We start from the raw sequence: 21,874 nt of genomic DNA, 5'->3' as shown, positions 1-21,874 counted from the left end.
ATGAAATGATTATATTATATAATAAAATTTTAATGAAAACGAGATGAGATCTAAAATTGGATTGAATTTGATTTTTTGTAGAGCGTCTTAACACATACATACATACATACATACGAGCTTTCATTTTATGAAAGGAATTATTTTTCATATCATTGTCAAATACAATTTGCCGTCGAATAATATTGTATAAAATTTCAATGGAATTTCACGAAATTTAATAATACAAAAGATTACTTTTCTCTGGCATACGCGAAAAATGCATTAGTGAAAATCCCAACGGTAAGCTTTGAAAGATGTATATCGATGCTTTTAAGAAATTGACGAAGCTTTCTATAGAAAGCTCCTTACAGATTGCGAACTCAAATTTGTTGATAGCTCGTATAGATTTTGCCATTATCTGGTTTTTCAGCGCGGATAATTATATCTATTTTGTATCGGCGAAAAACCTAGATCAATTAACTATTATAATGCGAAATTAAATATTTCAAGTAGGCCGCGCTAATACCGTTATAAAACACCTGTGTTAAGTTACGTAAAATCTCTGGATTTTTGGATTTATACCCACCAAAGCTATCGGATCTTATTTAATCTGGGAAAAAAGCAAGGCAAGGGATCGCATTATACGAGGAGGTCGAGTGGGAAAAGTGACTTTTTTTCCGTGGGCTTCGGGTCAAACCGTGACTTTGCATATATTTAATTTCACAATATACATACATATAGAGAGAGGGAGAGTCACATGCGCCAGGTGAGGTCGAATTTTAATATGAAAAGCCCTCCAAAACAGAGATTCACATTTAAACACTCGCAGGGCATTAAGTATTGCGGTGAATATTGTTCCATTATCAACATTGTCAAAGGAACTTCGAACACAAAGCGAAATTGTTTTCGATTTTATCCCCCATAATACGCAAGCACATATATGTATATGCATAATCGATTCACAATGTCTTTCATACATACATACATATGTACGTATATAAAATAAGTTCAAATAATGATAATTTAATGTGGAATCAAATCGAATATTAACGACACGAGCTTACATATAACATTGAATATGTATTCGGAAATTTAAGCCGAACGTGTAAAATCTAAGTTTATTTCAGTGAATTTTATAAACCGTATAATTTCATAGCTTAAATTTATAATTTGAAGCAAAATTACTAAACTTCAACGGGAAAGTTCAAACTTGTCAATCAAACATACACACATACATACATACGATTACATAATTTTAAACTCGACTTTGTATTATATATGTACCTATACATACTTAGCAAGAGGCATCCAAAATATCAAATATCAATATTGAGAATACAGGAATTTTCCGGATTTTGTTATTATAAATTCGCAACATTCATATTCAATAATTTGAGTAGCACCCATGCTAATCACACTATGTACTTGTGCATATGTATATTATAGATTGAGATTGAAAAGTATTTTGGGACAGCATTGAGAAATACAGCAACATTTCTTAATCTCAATCTCCAGATGATAAATTTGAATAAAAATCATATTGTAAGAGTGGGTTATCAAAGATTATTTGGTTGGTAGCCTGGGCCCATCATTATTTTCTTAATTGGATGAGATGAATGAGTGGATTTTGATTTTATCTCTTCCATTCGGGTTTCACGGGGATGTTTTGTATTCCCTGCTGGGTCTTGTAAATATATATGCACATACATATGCATGTATATTGATGGTAACTGTTGATTCCTAATTTTTCCCCTTATATTTAACTATTATATGTAACATGTTTTGGAACTACTTCTATTATTGTTTCAACTTTGGCTGCTATTGTTTTTTTATGTATAAATATGTACTGTTTTCTGTATATATAATATATTATATTTTTTATCTGTTTATTTCTGTTATATATCGACCATTGTGGCGCATTAGAACTTCCTGTAATGTCACAATGGCTCAAACCTTAAATAAATAAATAGCCCGTGAAAATAGAAACATAGTTTTCAGTCTCATATTCAGTCAGTTCTTAATTGATCTTTATTTCAACGAAATTACGAATATTGAATATAATCGTCTGGCCACATTGCCATCTGGCCACATTAGAGAAACCTGTAGAGACAATGTGGTATAAATAAAATTTATATTTCACCATGATCTCATTACGGGTATTACTACTGAACGACACATACATTTGAGTCACTATCTTCGAGAAGAATTATTGCCATTTCCAAATCCAGGAGTATTAAAGGGAAGTATTGATAACCCTTTGATTTTATCGGAACTTAAATTTTGGGCGCCTGAATGCGGTAGAGCTTTGCGTCATCGTTTACTTTTCCAACTGATTGCTGCGAAAACGTCTGCTTTCAATAAATCGTCTCTTGTAAAGGCTATCCGGTTCCATAATGTGATAGACGAACATTTAGACCAGGTGGATTGTCATATTGATGAAGTTTCATGAGATTCAACATATATTTGAATGAGATGTATGATTGCCAATTTTTATTGTTTTTTTTCTAAGACAGATGTGACGCATTGGAGCAAACTGTTCGGTCACATTGGTCATTAATTTGTTATTATTATTATCCTTCCATTTATATAATGTATTTATTATAATAATACGTCAAACATATGTACATAAGTAAATAAATATGGTATTAAACTTGTGTATATATACAAATTTTTAGATTTTAAATTTGAAATAACATTCAAATAGTGATGAAAAATAGTAAGCAGGGCGGTTTTGCTAATTTGCTGAGGAACCGTTTCAACAATGAAATCATATAAATTGTCAAACTATGATAGGAAACGATCGACTTGGAGTCACAAATATTTATGTATGATCAGTAGCACTGCAGAAATACTCCGAATAAAATCTATTCAATCGAGGTCAACCGAGGGTTTGAACCCGGGAACCTCTCGGTGTTTAGCATTAACGCAAACACTATATTTGAAATTGTTGAATTAAAGACGGCAAAATCAGAGCATAATGAGTCTAGTGGCCGGACCCACAGCGCGCCGTTTATTTTTTAATTGTTGTAAATGCTTTGTTAAAGGTTTGCCGAACTTTTTTTTTGTACCCTAGCTTTGTAAATAGAGCCAAACCGCCTCGATTCCTGGAAAAAGCACGGTCTGTATCCGTATTCTAATAATGACGGTAAAAAGTATACTGTACAAGAATATATGTATGTATAATTTTCTTTCGATTATCGTAGTATGGATATTGTATGAGGCATTGTGTCGCATTGATTTATAAATGAAGACGTCATCTCACTGGAGGGTAACTGCATAATTTATAGTCAACAATTGTGTTATAATTTACGACCGTGTTAAATTTGAACACTATGCTCGTGTGATTGAAGTTATTCCACTTTATGACCGACATAACGATCGCGCCTCGCGTCGCGTTAAACCCAAGAAAGGGTCTCCTTTTGTTTTCGACACGTTTGACTTCAAAGGGTGATATATATATCGAACAAGCTGTAAAAGAAGCGATCGGAGACAGGCAAAAGAATAGAGGCGAAACAAAATTAAGACGTAAATTATATTATTGAAATTTGGTTTGTCGAATGGTATTGATTTTATTGTTAGAAGTGCTCACTTGCATTGTTCAAACGGAAGCTTGGAGCTCTGGCGGTAGACGAATTTCCTTTCGAGAAAACGTATTGAAATGTGTGTGGGTGTGATTGCTTCGCGTCGGTTTCCGAAAAGCCTTTTGAAGCGCAGACACCTCACTGTGAGCTTTTCTGAAAAATCAGGGCAAGATTTCCCTACTTTCGTTTCTGAATCGGCGTCCATTGCAAACGAGTGTGCTCGAAATGTGAATATACACACACTTGAATATTCCGTCGACGTGAAAAGTTTAACATTTCGGATCAAAACAACAAAGGTCTCGTTTCAAAAGCAACATTTTATTGGAAAATGTGATTAAAGTGCACTGGAGAAATGATATACGCTCTGACCGGAAAGGTTTTAAAGGTTGCGAACCGCAATTTGCTAGGCGCGCGTTTCTGCATTGCGGAAAGTTGATTGAAAACGAACTGCTTGGAGGCAAAGAAGGAAGGCTTTACAGATTACGTGTTCCGTTTTGTTTATCGCAAAACGAGCGCCGGAGAAAACACAAAAAGTATGTAGCTCCGCTGGAAAATGACGTAGTCGACGTGTCAACAAAGGGAAAACGTACCGAGCGGAAACGCGGAAAAACTGCGAAAAACCTCAACCACGTGTGTTTGTGTGTGTGTGTGTTTGTGAATACGAATGACAAGCATGCATGTACAAATGGTAGTCAAAAATTATTTTAAAACACAACCGAAATATGTAAAAATTTCTCTGTTGAGTTGGAAAATGTTGACTGGTACTGCCCGACAGTGAAAGTATAATACAGACCTACTTAATAAAAAGTAGCATTTTTATCCAAGACAATTTAAACGGTTGTGCATATTAAAAACACCGAGAGAGTGAGGTTGAAACATTTGGGGAAACTTATGAATATTCATAACAGCACCCCTGCAGAAGTGTATAAAACTCCGATACACGATTTACAAACCGGTTTTGTATATTATGTATATTATATATTTCGAGGAAAAAAACTATATATCAACATGTATAGTTTTTAACAAACATGCAAGTACTCGTTATAGTGTGTAGACAATATGTATTATACATAATTAATTTAAATAACATCAATGAACTTTTCGAAATTTTCATTTAAAATATTTGCTATTCAATCATTTATACATTTTGCACGTTATTTGGTTAAACATCACATTTTTTATTCATCAACTTTTTTAAGTTATAAAATCAAATACCTGCAATACAACGAAACACGTATAAATTGATTTATGCTTTGAGCTATTTTAAATTGATTAAAAACTGCATGCAAATTAAATTTTGTTATACTAAACTTCAACGGGAAAGTTCAAACTTGTCAATCAAACATACACACATACATACATACGATTACATAATTTTAAACTCGACTTTGTACTATATACCTATACATACTTAGCAAGATCACAGTAATCACATAAAAGTCAATACAGACAGTGTAGGACGAAACATTTTTTTTCAGAAATAATCAAAAATGTCATACTTTATATTATGAAATTCAAAACAATCAAAATAACCGTAGAATTCTAAATATTACATATTAATTAATATATAATATTTAGTTCTATTTACAAACATACATACATATGAGCCGTTATATTTGACAGCTCATATATTATATGCTCGTGATGGTTCAGTAATTCGTTTACATATGTACATACATAGGTTAAATCTGATAATTTTAGCACCCTAAATGAGCTAAGTGAGCTGTCTCAAATTGAAGACTCATTCGATCGCCGTTTTGGGCCCAAGATAGGTAGTTCATTTTATGTTTTTTAACATAAAATGAAACGAATAGAATTGAACTTACGCCAATTTCAAATATAATGGCTCATATAGTGAAGCCTTATTAGGAAATATGTTAATCTTCATTAGCTTACTGTTTACTTTCAGGAGCAGAAAGACCGTAAAATGGGAATGAATAATGATTTTGATGCTAAATTGAATCTCAACATACATAAAGTCATCTGAAATTGGTGAGTTTTGCAAATTTAATAAAAATCATCCAGCTCTTACCAGTAGTAATATATATATACATACTCTAAATAATCTCAACCAGGACTTAACTCCACAACCAAACAATTGTTTAACCAGTGAGTTGTGCTATGGCAAAGGGATTAAGTATGTATTTACAACTGTACCGGACTCGAACAGCAGCATTTCTAGAATAATAAGGCAATATTACCCCAGACCATGGTGCGGTAAGCCACTGTGGACATTCCCTGTCTGCACAAGACTCTGCATGCCGTGGTCTGTGTCCAGCACAAGCTTCCTCTGGGACAGCCGTATAAGAACCATTTGAAACATGTACTGCACATTGCACCCTCCTAGTGCGAGTACCACCCCCACAAGTGGTCGAACATTCACTCCACTCTCCAGCACTCCATCTGAGAACATTAAAATGATACATTTACGAATCGTTGGAATTAAGTAAATCGAATTAATTGCAAATGCAAGTTCGACGGGTTCTAAGTTTTCATTTTCCGCAGGGATATGCACCGACTCATATGTGCCTCAGTGCGCTTCGATGGTAATCGCTCAAACAGGAAATACTAATAGAGCTCTGTGGTATACATTATTACTATATGTCTGTAGATAATATTGCAAGCGGTATTCTTCAGGATGCAGCTTTGATGTGCACTTGTGAAATGCGATACAAATTTGTCCAATTACTATCATATGAACGTTATCGAATGAAGCGTCGTATGGAGTAATGTTGAAAGCGTCATTTTTGTCTTTTTTACGAGAGGCGAAAAAAACTGAATGTTACATCATCATTTTAATATTAAAAACATAATATGATTTATTAGTATTGATGTTTAGTTATTGAATTTTTATAAATATGTTTGTCTCGTGTTTGCCCAAATAGGCAATTTTGTCTCTCTTCGCAAAGCAATAAAATTTCTATGGAAATTTGTGTACATAAGAGTATTAGCATATTTAAATTATTACATTAAAAATGAAAGTTTTCTAATTTGAATACAATAATATAATATATGTAGGTATCTAGGGAGGGAGGAGTTGCAACTCTAAGTCACATTTAGGTCAAAACGGGAAAAGATATTTACATATATTATACGATGTACATGTATATTAAGGTCAAAGATCAAAGGTCAATTTCATCTATAAAATGTAAAAACAGAGTTTGAAAATAAATTTAGTTATTACTCACAACTCTCTCAATTTTTCAATTTAAGTTTGATTTATTTTAGTCTTTAATGTTAAAATGATCATTAAAACTTCGTAAAAGAGTCGCGTTTTTCGAAAATTTTGAATCATAAATGTAAGGTTTATTTAAATTATTTTCCCTCTTGAAAAAATTATTATTTATTTATTAAAAATATTTAAAGTATTTTAACTTTAATTTCAAATCTTGTATCAATTCCTTTCCAAAACTATTAATTGAAACTAGTATAATTGAAACTAAATGCTAAACGAATTTATAATTGAAAGACAGTTAACTGGAGTCATGAAAAATGATCATTTTTATATTTAAATCTTTAAAAAACTTCTCTCAATATAATAATTATATCTTGTAGAGTTGTCAGCTTTGCACTTTTTTGTGCATTATTCGAGGCAAAATATCAAAATGATATTTGTTTCACAAGATTTAAAATGTAACGGTTGTGTTTGGATTTGACGAATTTTAGCATTTTTTGTCATCTAATATATAATTTCGATAACTTTGAAACTATTGTTGGTTCGTAGAACAAATGAATATTCAAATAAATTTAAATAAAGTAAAACTATTCAAATAAATTTAATAAAATGTTTGCTATTGGATTGGCCATGTTTAAGTGGTTTATATTACAAATACCGAGCGAAGCCGGGTAAAAACCCTAGTAATAAATAATATTAAATACGTACTTGGGAGGACACTGGTGATTGTTGCACTGTTGAACAGTTGGTTCGGGTCTCTGAGACGCGTTGCACAGCTGTTCCTCGACATCAGCCCCAGAGACGCGATTCCTACACACGGGCCTGGACATTCGGTAGCCTGAAATACAAAAACGTCTAAGTACAAAGTTCTAAATAATAATAATACCACGGATGGGTTAACAAACCTCCCCCGCAAGTGACAGAGCAGAGTGACATGGGAGTCAGGTCCCATTGGTAAAGTGGGCGAGCACAAGACGATCCATCACCACCACACACACCACACTCATCCACCCTCCTCGTGGAGCCGATGCGAAGATCGCATCCCACTCTCTGCAAAATAATTAATTGGAACATTAAAATCGAATCGGGCACGTTGCGAATTTTAGAGTGGTGAGGTATAAATTAGATCGAAAAAAAAATGTATAAGGAAATTAATTGCAAATCGACTCTTCCGCCTCGAGGATGTGGAGAACGGAGGGGGGAATTGTGATTTCGAAAATTAATTAAAATTAATTGATTCGCAATGGTTGTTCGGCGACACTTTCCATTATTCGCCGCAAATGGAAAAAGCTGCCAGCTTTTGTTGAACGGAATGCTTTGAAACGACTGAAACACTTCAGGTAGCCATCGGAAGCTTTACAAACACGCTAGAAATTTAATATATACTATGCTTATGCTATTTTGTTGGCGTAGTTATTTAAAACATAGTATATAACATAATTCATATTAAATCAAAATTGTAATTATCCAACATAAAGCTTACGGGAAGTTTCAAGATCCTGCGACCTAGTTATAAAAGTACACAGATTTAATAAACAACGAGGAAGACTTACTTTTTCTTAACATTAAATTAGATCTCATATATACATACATATACGTGTGTATGTAAGTATCGAAGTAATATATGTATATAGTGTTTTTTTTTTTCAAAATCTGTTATTTTATTTTATTTATTTACATATTTTTGCCACAGTGACATTACAGAATACTCTAATGCGTCACTGTGACCAGACATAAAATCATAATACAAATAAGATATATTAGCGAGACATCTACATATGTTATATGTAGATAATAAATTTTTGAAATCATATTCAAATAGTGGTGACATAGTGGGTAGTAGGGTTTCTGATTTCCCGGACTTTTGCAATTCCCGGGACACGGGACGGAGCCTGGGATCGTTCCCGGGATTCCCGGGATCCCGGGACACAATTATTTATTTACAAAATATAAAAAAAGTAAATAATACATGATACATCTATTATCTGGAAAAAAACTTGGTTTTATTGTTAAAAGATTTTTTTTGGTAAACGATTTTTTCTCCTGTCAGTATTTATATATATATTTATATTTTAATTTCTTTTTTAAAGTTGAGATTATTTTTATTTACGTTATTTTGTATATTTGTCTTTGATAACTCCTTATTTAATTCTTCATTCATCGTCAAATACACAATTGTTTCATCTTCATCCGAATCTAAAACAGTTTCTACCATTGTGGAATCGTCATTCAAATCCCGGGATTCAAGATAAGAATTCCCGGGACACGGGACAACATAAATTCCATGAATTCCCGAGAATGTCTGTCCCGGGTCAAACTGGGTCAGAAACCCTAGTGGGTAGGGTGGTTTTTTTCTAATTTGATGAAGGAACCGCTTCAATCAGAATGAAATCAGATAAATTGGCATAATCTGATAGGAAACGATCGACTTGGAGTCACAAATTTCTAAGTCTGACCAGCAGGATTTAAGATTATACTCAGAATAAATTATTTTCAATCAAGGTCAGCTAATGGAATCGAACCCGGCACGCTCTCGGTGCTTATTATCAATGCAACTACTGAACCATACTGCTGGCAAATGTAAATAGTTATATCATAAACGTAAAGTAATATATTATATCAGAATATTATAAATATATTACAATTGATTTTGCATAATCTTTTAAGTTCATCATTTAACAATGTTAAGTAAAAAGCTTCATGATTTTTTATTCAAAATATACATAATAGATAAAAATTGTACTTTGATCTGGAGCTCCAAGCTCTTGAAAAACCTATCTCCAGGCTCAGTAGTATAGTGTACCAAATTAATAGGTTTTATAATATATATATTGAAAAACTATGGGATAACGTAACGACAAATACACATGTACATATGTAGTACATGTGTACATTTGTTCGGGCGTTTTTGTCTGAAAGTTTTTCGATCCCGTTCAATCAATTTCAAAATTAGTCTAGAGTCTAAGTTGGGATATTTTGAGGTATTATAACAAATTTGATGATCCTAAGTTGAAACTTACGGATTTGTAAAGCGAATAGTCATACAAATATACATATACATACACAAAAATTCATTTTTAAAAGTAGGTTAGTCGAATCGAGTGACATTTCTTGGGTAGGTTTGGGTAGGGGTAGTTTATTTCGGTCGAAGTAAGAGTACCATAAAATAAGATATATCAAATGTAATGGTTCTAAATTGAAAACTGTACATTTTCCTAATGAATAAGCAAACAGAAAAAGTTTGATTGACTACTATTTGATTTGATTTCAATACCAGTAGAGAAGTCGTGGGTTCAAGTCTCGGCCAAATACGCTTCTGGCGAGATCTTGTGGTTATTAAAACACAGATCGATCACCTCTGGCTAGAATTTTCTGATTTTTCTACCCTAATTGTTGTGACGGATCCAATAAATCGATATCCTCCCGCTCAGTTTATCGCAAATTCCATTTAAAAGCATCTCGAATTTGTTAAATCCTATAAAAGTATGCTACCTACATACATAATGTGATTCTCGCAGATTTACTGTACCTACATATATATATATATATATATATATATATATATATATATATATATATATAAAATGTTATTTGTACATATGTAGATGTCTTTTGTATTCTATGTACTGTTATGTTATAAGAATTGTTATTACTTATGTACGCAAATAATCTAATCATAAGTATCACCTTGGGTACATATGTATTTTATTTTATTGTTACAAAATACACTCGCCATTACAGATTTGCTCCAATGCAACGGGTGTATGCTAACGAAATACAGAATACATAAACAATCAGAAATCAGAAATACAGTAATACATACATATACAATCAGAATATATAGCATATAACAATTAATCAGAAATAATAATCATAGAGACATCTATGGATTATTTTTAGATTTTTTGTATACAATTTTTATACATATAATAAATACGAAATTATAGAGATGTCTATAGAGATATCTATAGATTTCAGATTACTGTGTATAATTATTACAAATTATACACAGGCAGATTTTGTGACAACAGGATTAGATCTAATACCAATTTTCAGGAACCGTTTCAGCAATGATCAGATAAAATTGGCAAACTCTGATAGAGAAACGATCGATTTGGAGTCACAAAACCAACAAATCTAACCAGCAGATGGCGAGGACTCGAACCTTTGACCTCAGTGGTGCTAAATATATACGCTACCACTAAGCCAAACTGCTGTATCTTTGTAATAAATAAAAAATATATGTATATATGTAGATGAAATCATAATTTTTTATATAATAACTAAGTGTACGTATTTCCGATCGTATATTGCATATTCAGTTTACAAATAAAGTTTCCGTTTAAATCATTCATTATATTGATATAACGTGCATTCGTCGCGTTACGCTCCGCCATTTTCCATATTGACTTAGTGTGTAAAAACAATATAAATCGAATATTCGCTTGTCGCGAAGTATTATATCATATAACACGTATATCCAGAATAAATATTCGACACAATGTCGATATTTGTGTGCTGCGACGGTACATAATTTAGTGGAAAGTCTACCGGTGGAAAGTCGTCGTGTATGTGCGGTGCCACGCGAGACGTTTATTTTTCCGCGCGCGAGAATTTTCCTCAGCTGGGCACATTTTCCGCGGAAGCCATTGTGCCTCAGCTTCACAATAGTCCAATTGTTTTTCCTTTTTAAACACGTAAAGTACATTTGTTACGCGTCACCGTTGACAGTAGCTGACTGGGCGGGCTCTTTAGACGCCGTCAGCTTCTAGGTTTAATTAAAAATTCTTTTAATTAAAACGTAGTTTTTCCTCCATTTGAATTTCAATATGTGCCGTGTGGAAAATTGTCCGCAAACGACCGGATCTGGTGGCACGTCATAAGGTTCGTTAAAGATGGGTCGTATAATTTTACGATATGTTAAAAATTGCAGAGTCGCTTAAGCGTCTCCGGACAATGTAATAACGGGTGTAATGACGCAAAAAAGCTCCATTGCAGCTTTCTTAATATTTGAGTTGTGTAACGTCGTCAACTCTTTATGATTTCATTGGGCTTTTGCGGTACGTACTCGTAAAAAGTTTCGCTAATATAAAATATACCGACAGGTGAGCTTCGCGATGCAAAGATCCCAAAATTTATCTTGCAAGAACAATATATATTTTTTATTTTTAGTTTAAATTTATTCATAAAACCGCTTTTTTTTCTTTTGCAGGTTGTGAATGTTGTACCTTCTGGAAAAATTTGTCTATTTTTATACTCAGATTTATAATATTTCGTTTGAGTTTTACAATTTCATTACAGTACTATGTAGTGTATTTACTAACAATTTGAATTCAACACATCAAATATATAATAAACATATAACACTAATATGTGCACGGATGTTAATTTAAATAGCTGTATTAAACCTCTAAATATATATATTTTTACATACCTCCTTTACGTTTCACATGGCTTTCGTGTCAGTGGTCATTTTTATCTCTTATCCGATCGTTTTCATACTTTGCCATATTGCTCATTTTGGTCATCAATACACGTTAATGTATCGTCTGCCATTACGTTGGAGATAAAATATCGCATACAACGCGTTTTAAACACGCGGAAAGTAAATCTCCTTGACGTTTAATAAGCGTTCGTCCCGTATCTTTCAACCTGTTCGCCTTGATATGGCGATATAAGATTTTAATTGTTTAAACGCCTATAATTCACTCTATATTTTATGAAATTTGCTCTATTGGTTCTCGTTATCTCTAATATATAAATATTTAAAGTTTTAACTCTCATATGTATATATAAATTTCAAATTTGGCGTGTAGCTTTTTGTAGGGTAATACACGATATATATTGATTTATGGCCAAATATGTCAAATCTGACATTTCACGGCTAAAAGTATATCTCTTCACGGAGTTTTATCTGCGAGATAAGTATTCAATAAGAAGTTATGTTGTATCTAATTGTTAATATGATTTACAATAAGCTTACATACATTTAGTTTTTTACAATAAGCTTATTAAAGATTACATACATTTTGTTATCATATTCAAATAGTGGGTAGAATGTTTTTGCCAGTTTGATAACAAGCCGTTTCAACAATGAAATAATATAAATTGTCAAACTCTGATAAGAAACGATCGATTTGAAGTCACTAATGTCTAGCAGCGCTATAGAAAATACGTGGAAAAATTCTTTACAATCAAATTCAACCCACGAGGTCGAACCCGGCAACCTCTCGGTGGTTCGCATTAACGCAATCACCAAGCTTTTCTTGGAATTTTGTCTCAAGATATTCCCCCTCTCCCTCCTCAATCCTCCTCATCCTTTTATGTAAATAAGCGAGTAACGAGAATCGTCAGAGGCCAAGCGGAAGCTGTGGAACTTTCCAGATGAATCAATACGCGTCAAAAAACTTACTAAACGTTTCATTTCACATCTGCTTTAGACTTGCTTCCCTTATTAAAAATGTTAACGCTTCAAAAATATGAACCTATGAGTCGAAAGCCGTCAAAGATAGCTATGTAATTTTTTAATGAAAAGAATCATACCAATTACAAAATGGATTTGGACATTTTTTGTTAAGACTAATACATATCGATGCAACTTAAAATATACTCATTTTCTCAAATTTTTGTGTGCTTAAACAGGAATCTGTTTTTTTTGTGTGCTTAAACACACTGGTCATTTTATTGTTATTATTATTATAAATAATAAATTAAATAAATATAAAATATACAGAAAAACAGAATACATACTGTTTGCGAGGGGTCCAAAATATTATATATATACCGATTGCGAGGAGTGTTTCAACATGAACACTTGGAATGTGTATTTGAAGGTGTTGAAGTTCAATTTTCCTGAAGCGGTTTTGATTCGAGTACATTCAGTCGTTTAACTGTATATTTCTGAACACTTTGAGATGCACTTTTCCAGCACGCCATAGCAGATGTTAGTGGCGTAACGTTCAGTGTGTAGCCGGTTTAACGAGTTACGTGACCAAAGAAGAAAATCGACACATTTCCCCGTCGACGACGACCTCTAAATAAACTTGGGTTCCGAAATTTCAACAACGTTAAATTTGCACTTTGTATTTAAATATGCGAAAATACGGCCTAGGAATCTTTGCTTCGGGAGTCATCTCTTTTGTTATGAATGGGCGAGGACGTGCCCTACAGCGGCCCGGCCCACCGGGAAAGTACTGTTTAAGGGCCCATCCGGACGGCACTAAATATAAATTGCACCATATTTCTAAAGATTATTCAAATAACATTGGGTGCTACGGCAGGGGGAGGGGTTGTTTTAAACGTTTAACGCCGTTCGAAAACGAAAATCGATATTTATCCCTGTCGCTGTTTGCCATGTTCATTTTTTGCATCGCGTCATTTGGTGTAATACAATTGAGAATATAATATGATATGTAAAGCTGGGCTCAAATTAAAACACACGGAGACACATGTGTGTCTGTGTGTACGCAGCTTAATATGAAATATCGTTACATTTATGTAATACACAAGTGTTGTGCCCGATGGAATATCATCGTATGCAGTGGTGTAGTGCTAAATTTTGAGGTGCCGGTACGCTCGATTTGGCACATTTTTTGCATAATGCAAGAAATACATCAAGTGTATCCTCAAAGCAATCTTCGAGCGATGAATGTATTCTTCAGTTCATGACACAAGCCGTTTGTTTGTTCGTCAATGGTTTGAGCCGTCATAAGCGAAAAAAAGATCCGAAACCGATTTATTTCTTTAATGGGTCCATGAATGGGGACCAATATTTAAATGTGCTAAAGATACATCTGGTGCCACACATAAATCCTGGTAGTATCCTTAATCCTGACAGCATTTTTATGCATGACAGCGCTCCTTGTCATCGAGCTTGGGTGAAAAATATTGCAAAAGTGGTAAAACTTTTCGAAAAAATTAAATTTTTATACTATTTTGATTTTTGAAATTTTTACACCGGGTCGCATACCGGTGCCGATAAAAGGTGGCAGGGCGCCGTACCAGCGCATACCGACTATTCTACAACCCTGATCGTATGGGTGTTGACATATAAAGATATTAAATAATAATTAATTAAAATAAATGTGTCGGTCCTTAAATGTTCGATCCTCACGCAGTCGTATTTTTTTTTCAAATAACTTTTAAATATATTGAACTAGTTGTTTTACCCGGCTTCGCTCAGTGTTTGTTATATAAACAGCTTAAAGATGGCGAATCTAATAGTAAATATTCATTTGTTTTTTTATTAAATTTATTTGAATCGAAGAAAATATAATATTCAACCAATTGAATTGTCATCATATTAACTTTGTTTTGTTTACGAAGTTCCCAACCAAAGATAGTCACATATATATGTACATACATACTTATATACAAAGTCTCTATCGAAATCATATATTAGATTTAATATTTATATTTAATTATTTAGTATGAAAAAAATGATAAAAACTACCTACCTACCTGCATATAAATAATATAAGACACCAATAAAAAAAATAATTAATTCATTAATTAAATACATTTTCAGCAGATGGCGCTTAATGCTCAGAGACTAATTTTTGTCTTGAGGAAATATTGGTAGCAAACAGTATGTATAGAAGTTTTGTTGATCTGTTATTATTAGCTTAGTGATAGCGTATATATTTAGCATCACTGAGGTCATAGGTTCGTGTCCTCGCCACTGCTGGTTAGATTTGGGGGTTTTGTGACTCCAAATCGATCGTTTCTCTATCAGAGTTTGCCAATTTTATCTGATCATTGCTGAAACGGTTCCTGAAAATTGGTATTAAAAAATCTAATCCTGTTGTCACAAAAATCTGCCTGTGTATAATTTGTATTAATTATACACAGTAATCTGAAATCCATAGATGTCACTATGATTATTATTTCTGATTAATTGTTATATTCTATATATTCTGATTCTATATGTATGTATTACTGTATTTCTGATTTCTGATTGTTTATGTATTTCATTAACGTACACCCGTCGCATTGGAGCAAATCTGTAATGGCGAGTGTGTATTGATTGTGACAATAAAATAAATAAAATAAATAAATTATTAAGAAGCGGACCAACTTTGCGCTGTTCATTATTCATTGTTCATTTTTATGATGAACCTTTTTTTATGCTCTCTAGCTTTGTAGTTTGCCGTGTTTCCTGGAAAATAAACCCAAAACGCCCTGTTTCCTGGAAAAACCACGCTTCCAGTCCTACCTCTAGTTATTTTGTTCATATTATTATATATTTTACGTTTTGTTGGCAGTGTTTTAACTGCCACGCAGTACATATGTACATATGTCGAATAAAAACGACTATTATAATACGGTGAGCGTTATCTTACACAGATAAACAAAATAGTGATATTATATAATGTTATGATACAACTTATATATTTTTTAAATAGATTTTTATTATTTGCGTCTATTTTCGGCGTTCACGTGTTGACTTTTAATTATTTATAAAATTTAAAAAAAAAACCGACAATATTATATATCCCGAGGAGAATTTCGGACATTTTTTGTTGCTACATAACAGCGTTTATGTGCGCAAGAAAATATTAATAACGCTGGTTTTTCAGGAAATGTAGTAATTAAAAAGTTAATTAAGAATTATAAGATCGTTCCACGAATACAAATTTTCGACTACACAACGCTTGCTCGTGTTTTCCAAGGGATTACACTTAATTATTATGAATATGTTAATGTGACACTTAATTATTTCTGTTTTTAAAATCCTACCTACACACCATCTACATACATAAAACATGCATTGCACAAACGTCATGGAAAATAGAAAATACGGCGTTCACCAATCCAGATAATGTGTATATTTTTAATTTATCTATGTACGTAGTAACAATAGATGAAGTTTTGTGATCATGCGAAAATTCGAACTCGTATTATGTAACATGTCAATGGCAGTAGACACAAATAAGAATTATAACAATTTAATACACAAGGAAACCGTTCCTGGGACTATATGGTAGCCGAAGATGCTCAAAGTCACTAGAAATGTTATATTATTATATAGACAAAACAATAATCAGTGTTGAAATTAAACCGCACTTGTATTTAACAATACACATTACTTAAGTGAAACTTCTTTATATAAACAAACATATGTATAAACCAGGTAAAAAAAGGTAATTCATAATGTGAGGGGGGAGAGGGAGGGGAATGGGTGCACATTTCTGGAGTTGTATTCAAGTTTTAACGTTGCAACGTTTAGAAATGCGTTCAACCGCATAAATTCAACTAACGCTACCGTATGTAAAGTAATTTCCCTTATAAATGTAAAAAACGGAATTAATTTAATTATGGGGGACTTTCACTCCGGGTCTATTTCAAAAACCGTCTACGGTTTGAGTTTTTTATTTGTATTCTTACATTTGATTGTATTTCACATGTGTCATAACAGGTTGCCCCAAATTGACACTTTTGGCCAAACTTATACAAATCTACATATGTATGTACTTAACATACATTTATACATTAGACATTAATTTAAAATTGTATTTAATCAGAATATGATGGCAAATATAGGGTAGATAGGTTTCCAATTTTGTGACAAAGCATTTCAATATTGAAATCACATAAATTGGCAAGCTTTGATAGGAAACGATCGATATGGAATCTCAAATATCCAAGTCTAACCAAAAGCCCCGCAAATACACTTGAAACCACACAGCGTATGATTTTTTTCAACCGAGATCTACTACAATCGAGATAGACTACTAGGGCTCGAACCCGGGACCTCAGTCGCTAAGCAATATACGCAAATCACAGAGCTTCATATGTATGTATGTATACTGTTGGCTACAGTACAGTACAGAGAGATTTAATAATAATAGAAAGCGGCTTTAGACGTCATACATATATTGCGGTATGGCTATTGCCATATTTAATTATTATTCGCCACAGTCGTACATATGTGGTGTTTGGTGTTCGACTAAACATTTTTTCGTATGTCTGCTAAACATTATTTTCACAATATTTGCAAGATGGGGAAGTGCATCGTTAAAAGTTGCACAATGCACACCAAAGACGACTGCGGTGGAAATTAATTAATTATGGCGACAGCCATACCGAAATCATCCAACATTATGATGCCTAAATCCACTTGATTGTTGGAGTATGTACTGTTATAAATTGACAACTCTGGGTTTTAATAGCTCACTTGCAGAAAACAAATCGCTCATCTTTATGTGATGGATTAGCGGCCTAGTTTGTTTGAGGAAAATTTCAAATTAGAGTATCGTCAGATAGTTTACTGATATTACTAGTATTATTAAAAAAATAAAAAAAATCGATGTGAACAACCCACGAATTTATGTATTTGAGGAGTATAATAAGGATAAACACAAAATTCGATAATTAAACATATATACATACATACACGTTCACACATACCAGCATTGTAAATAGGTTTTTGAGCTCTTTTTTCTATTATGCTGTACATTTACATTAGAATAATATAATACTATGATTACTAAGCAAATAAAATGAAATTGTTAAATAGAAAATGATCAGTAGATCAGTAGCTATTAAGAAATATATAAGATGTATTGTTAACATAATTTATTAATAATAAAAAGCATTTAAAAATCAAAAGCACATACCAGCTATGAGAGTATTTTCGATATAAATTGAGCGAAAATGTAGAGAAACTTACACAAGACAAAAGTTCTACTTCAGGTTGTCGGATTTTGTTCAAATTATTTTTATTACTTAAAATCACTATATGAATTATACACCTTAAATATCAAGAAGATAAAAATAATTCAAAAGGTCAAAATAAAATAATGAAATATTGTTTAAAAAAAAATACTACTTCCGGTTTACGAATTCTGAACGAAACCATCTCAACTCTTAGTTATTACATAAAGAATACAAATATAAATTTTGAGCTTGATATGTTCAGGGGTGTGGAAAAATCGTGTGGTGTTTGACTTTTCGTTTTGTTTTTTTTTGTTTGACTAAGAGGAAAAAAATCCCACTTCTGTTTCGAGTTCGCATCAATCAAAATCTAGAGTTCGAATTTTCGTATGGTTATAAAACTTCATCTAGTGTTACTACGTAAATAGATAAAGTAAGAATCCTTGGTAGAGGCGGCATAGCCGATTGGCAAAACGTACATACATATATGAGTATGTATGAAACTTATATGTATAATACATATGTATGATCATTTTTTTAACTTATTACTTTCCATCAAAATGATTGAAGACAGCAATACACGAAAAAATAACGATATTATACATATGTATATAGTAAAATGTCTGACGTATGCGTATAGATCAGTCAATTTTCACCGCCTGTTCTTCAATATAAGTGACGAAATTCCGTTAAAAGAATTTCCAGGGGATGTATTGGGGTGAAGTGGAAAAAAAAGGTTTCAAACAATAGTGGGTCGCAGGCACTTCCCATGTGGTTCATCTAACAAGTTTTTTTCCGTGTCGCGAAAAGCGGGGGTTTCTACTGATTCAATTTTCACGTTACGTGTTTCTTCGGCGCGTGTTTTTTGCCAGCTCGACTCACTTAAACGTATTGTTGGTCGCTTTATGGAGGTTCATTGTATTTTTTGAACATCAGGCAAATGGATGTCCTATGCTGGGACGTACGAAGGTACATACATACATATACATATGTATGTATAGCCGCCCCCAAGTTACGTTTGTTTTTTCGCGACGCGACTTATTTATTGCGTCACCCTGTGCGTGTTCTTCTCAGAAGAGTACTTATTACTGCGAGGACAACCTTATCGTTAATTGATTTCTCTAGAGTATATATTTTACTGCGTACTTGAATATAATACTTGTTCGGAGTATCGATGAAATTCCTAGAAATTATGGCTGAACATCTATTTTAAAGGAATTTCGAGAATCTGTGTATAGGTATATATCATGTACAGTGTCCGTATCATGCTCCACAAAGAGCCATTAAATGGAAAATTATGGGAAATTGCAGCAGTAATGTTGTTAATAAATTGATAGTGGTCGTCTTTTCGAAATAAATAAAATATCGCCGCGCAACTATCTGAAATAAATTTTTATCTCATTACATCCGTTTAAATTTAGTTTCAATAAATCTATCGATGATATGTGTATATAAGGCACAGTTTCGCAACATATGGGGTCGCCAACTAAAAGAGTGAGCTAAAATACACATAATTATTTCATTTCAGATTTAAATCTGGAGCTAGAATTCTATTCTAATAAAAATTGTACTTTCCAAATGAAATGGGGTCACGATTCAATTGGCTCTTATAAAAAGGGTCAATGAAAATAGCTTGGGAATGATATATGACCTGATCGTATTTGAACAAGTAAGGAAAATTAGATTCATTCCTCAGTTTAAAACGTTCATAGTTCACTATAGGAATACATATATACGGGTAAGTATGGTAGCATATTTGTTTATTCTACAATTGGCAATCAGCTGGTTGAATTCATCTTATTTACCAATTGATATATCGTATTAAATAATTTAGTCAGCTAACATGATTTCGTGATAGTTTAAGTTGTTTATTTGGTTAGTTACTAGATTCTTGGAAGTATCTTTATAGATATACCGAATTTTAAGGTACTTAGCAGAAGGAAGAAAAGCAAGAGATTCCTATTCGCAAGAATTGGTTATTTGAGAGTTTCATAACAAAACTCATCCACCAAAATAAATCGAGATTTTGAAATAAATATTTACTTGTTAAAGTTATACATAAGTGATAAGAAAAATTTTAGTGAAATAAATATTTAATTGGAATTCAGTACGTACAGGTAAACTGATGCATATTTACATCATATTTATTTATTTTTCTCATCTCTCTGTATTTTTTTTCAACCATTGTGGTACATTGGGGATTCCTGTAATACCACAATGATCCAAACTTAATACTTTAATAAATAGTTGGATATGATGTATTTTTCAATTTTGTCGATTTTGATATTCTTCGATTTGGGTCTGACGGGGATGTTTTGTGTTCTCGGTAGGTTATTGTACATATGTAAATATATGAATATTTTAAATTGGTGCTGACTGTTGATACTAGACATTCCTAATTTTTCTCGTTATATTTAAATATTATTATATTATGAATATGTTATGTGACTAATTCTATTATTGCTTGAACTTTTGTTTTTTATGAATTGTATGTATAAATATGTATTAATTTTCATATAGTTAATTTATTTTGTTTTTTTTTCTGTTAAACTTTTGACCATTGTGTCGCATTAGGAATCCCTGTAATGCCACAATGTCCCAAGCCTTAAATTAATTAATCATTTATATAAGCAGTAACAAACAATTATGCCGAGCGCTATATATAAGCCATGGTTGCGTTTATGTTTAGAACTGAGAAGTTACCGGGTTCGATCCCGTGTTAATCTTTAATGCTGCTGGTCAGACTTGGATATTTGTGACCTCAAGTTGATCGTTTCCTATCAGAGTTTGCTAATTAATCTGATTTCATTGTTGAAACGGTTCCATCAAATCGACAAAAACTATCCTACCCGCTTTGTCACAAATATCTGAATTTGATTTATATACAATATGTAAAAATTTGTGTACAAGTCTAAATCCATAATTGTCTCTTTGGATTAATTAATTAATTATTAATTTCGAAATGATTTATGTCATAAAAAATGCTGCAATGTTTGTAATTAATTGTCTAGAAAGGGGCATTTGGGTTTACCTGTTAAGCCTTCCTGGTATATATCTATGTAAAATTAAATAAAACAAATAAAAACAACGTATGTTTAAGGTGCTCTAAATAAATAAATAAATTCATGTTCGCGTTGTACGTGTATACAATTTGAAATACTACATTATTGTTCTAAGCAGCCTTCAAGTTTACATTGTATAATATTTATAAACAGCGTCACATCGTATTCAAGGGAAAATGTAGAGGAATACGCATGAATTCAAATAACACAAAAGTTTCCGTTGAGTGAAGCGTTATACGCGCATAGTTGAGTGATGACGTCACGCAACGTGAAAATGGCCTTATAAATCAACAACGACCATTTATTTTATTTCCTCTTTATCCCCCGAATCTCGTCTCGCGTTCTCGTGCAAGAAAGGCATTTCTGCAAAGTGGAACAAAACCGCCCCTCCCCCCCCACGTTTTCTTGTTGACACTGTGAGA

General features: G+C 32.7%; 1 protein-coding gene across 1 annotated transcript in view; it reads right to left on the bottom strand.

Moving 5' to 3' along the window:
- Positions 1-21,874, bottom strand: part of nolo (ADAMTS-like no long nerve cord) — a 307,268-nt gene that overhangs the window by 14,829 nt on the left and 270,565 nt on the right. Inside the window, exons 9-11 of the mRNA XM_077431662.1 lie at positions 7,641-7,785; positions 7,444-7,573; positions 5,762-5,963 (exon numbers count right to left, since the gene is read on the bottom strand). Of these exons, the coding sequence (XP_077287788.1) occupies positions 5,762-5,963; positions 7,444-7,573; positions 7,641-7,785 (477 nt within the window). The remainder of the gene's footprint in view (positions 1-5,761; positions 5,964-7,443; positions 7,574-7,640; positions 7,786-21,874) is intronic.

The sequence above is a fragment of the Arctopsyche grandis genome, chromosome 5 (genome assembly GCF_051622035.1).
Source record: "Arctopsyche grandis isolate Sample6627 chromosome 5, ASM5162203v2, whole genome shotgun sequence".
NCBI classification, from domain to species: domain Eukaryota; kingdom Metazoa; phylum Arthropoda; class Insecta; order Trichoptera; family Hydropsychidae; genus Arctopsyche; species Arctopsyche grandis.
The sequence above is the reverse complement of the archived record's forward strand: the minus strand, read 5'-3'. Positions and strand labels throughout refer to the sequence as shown.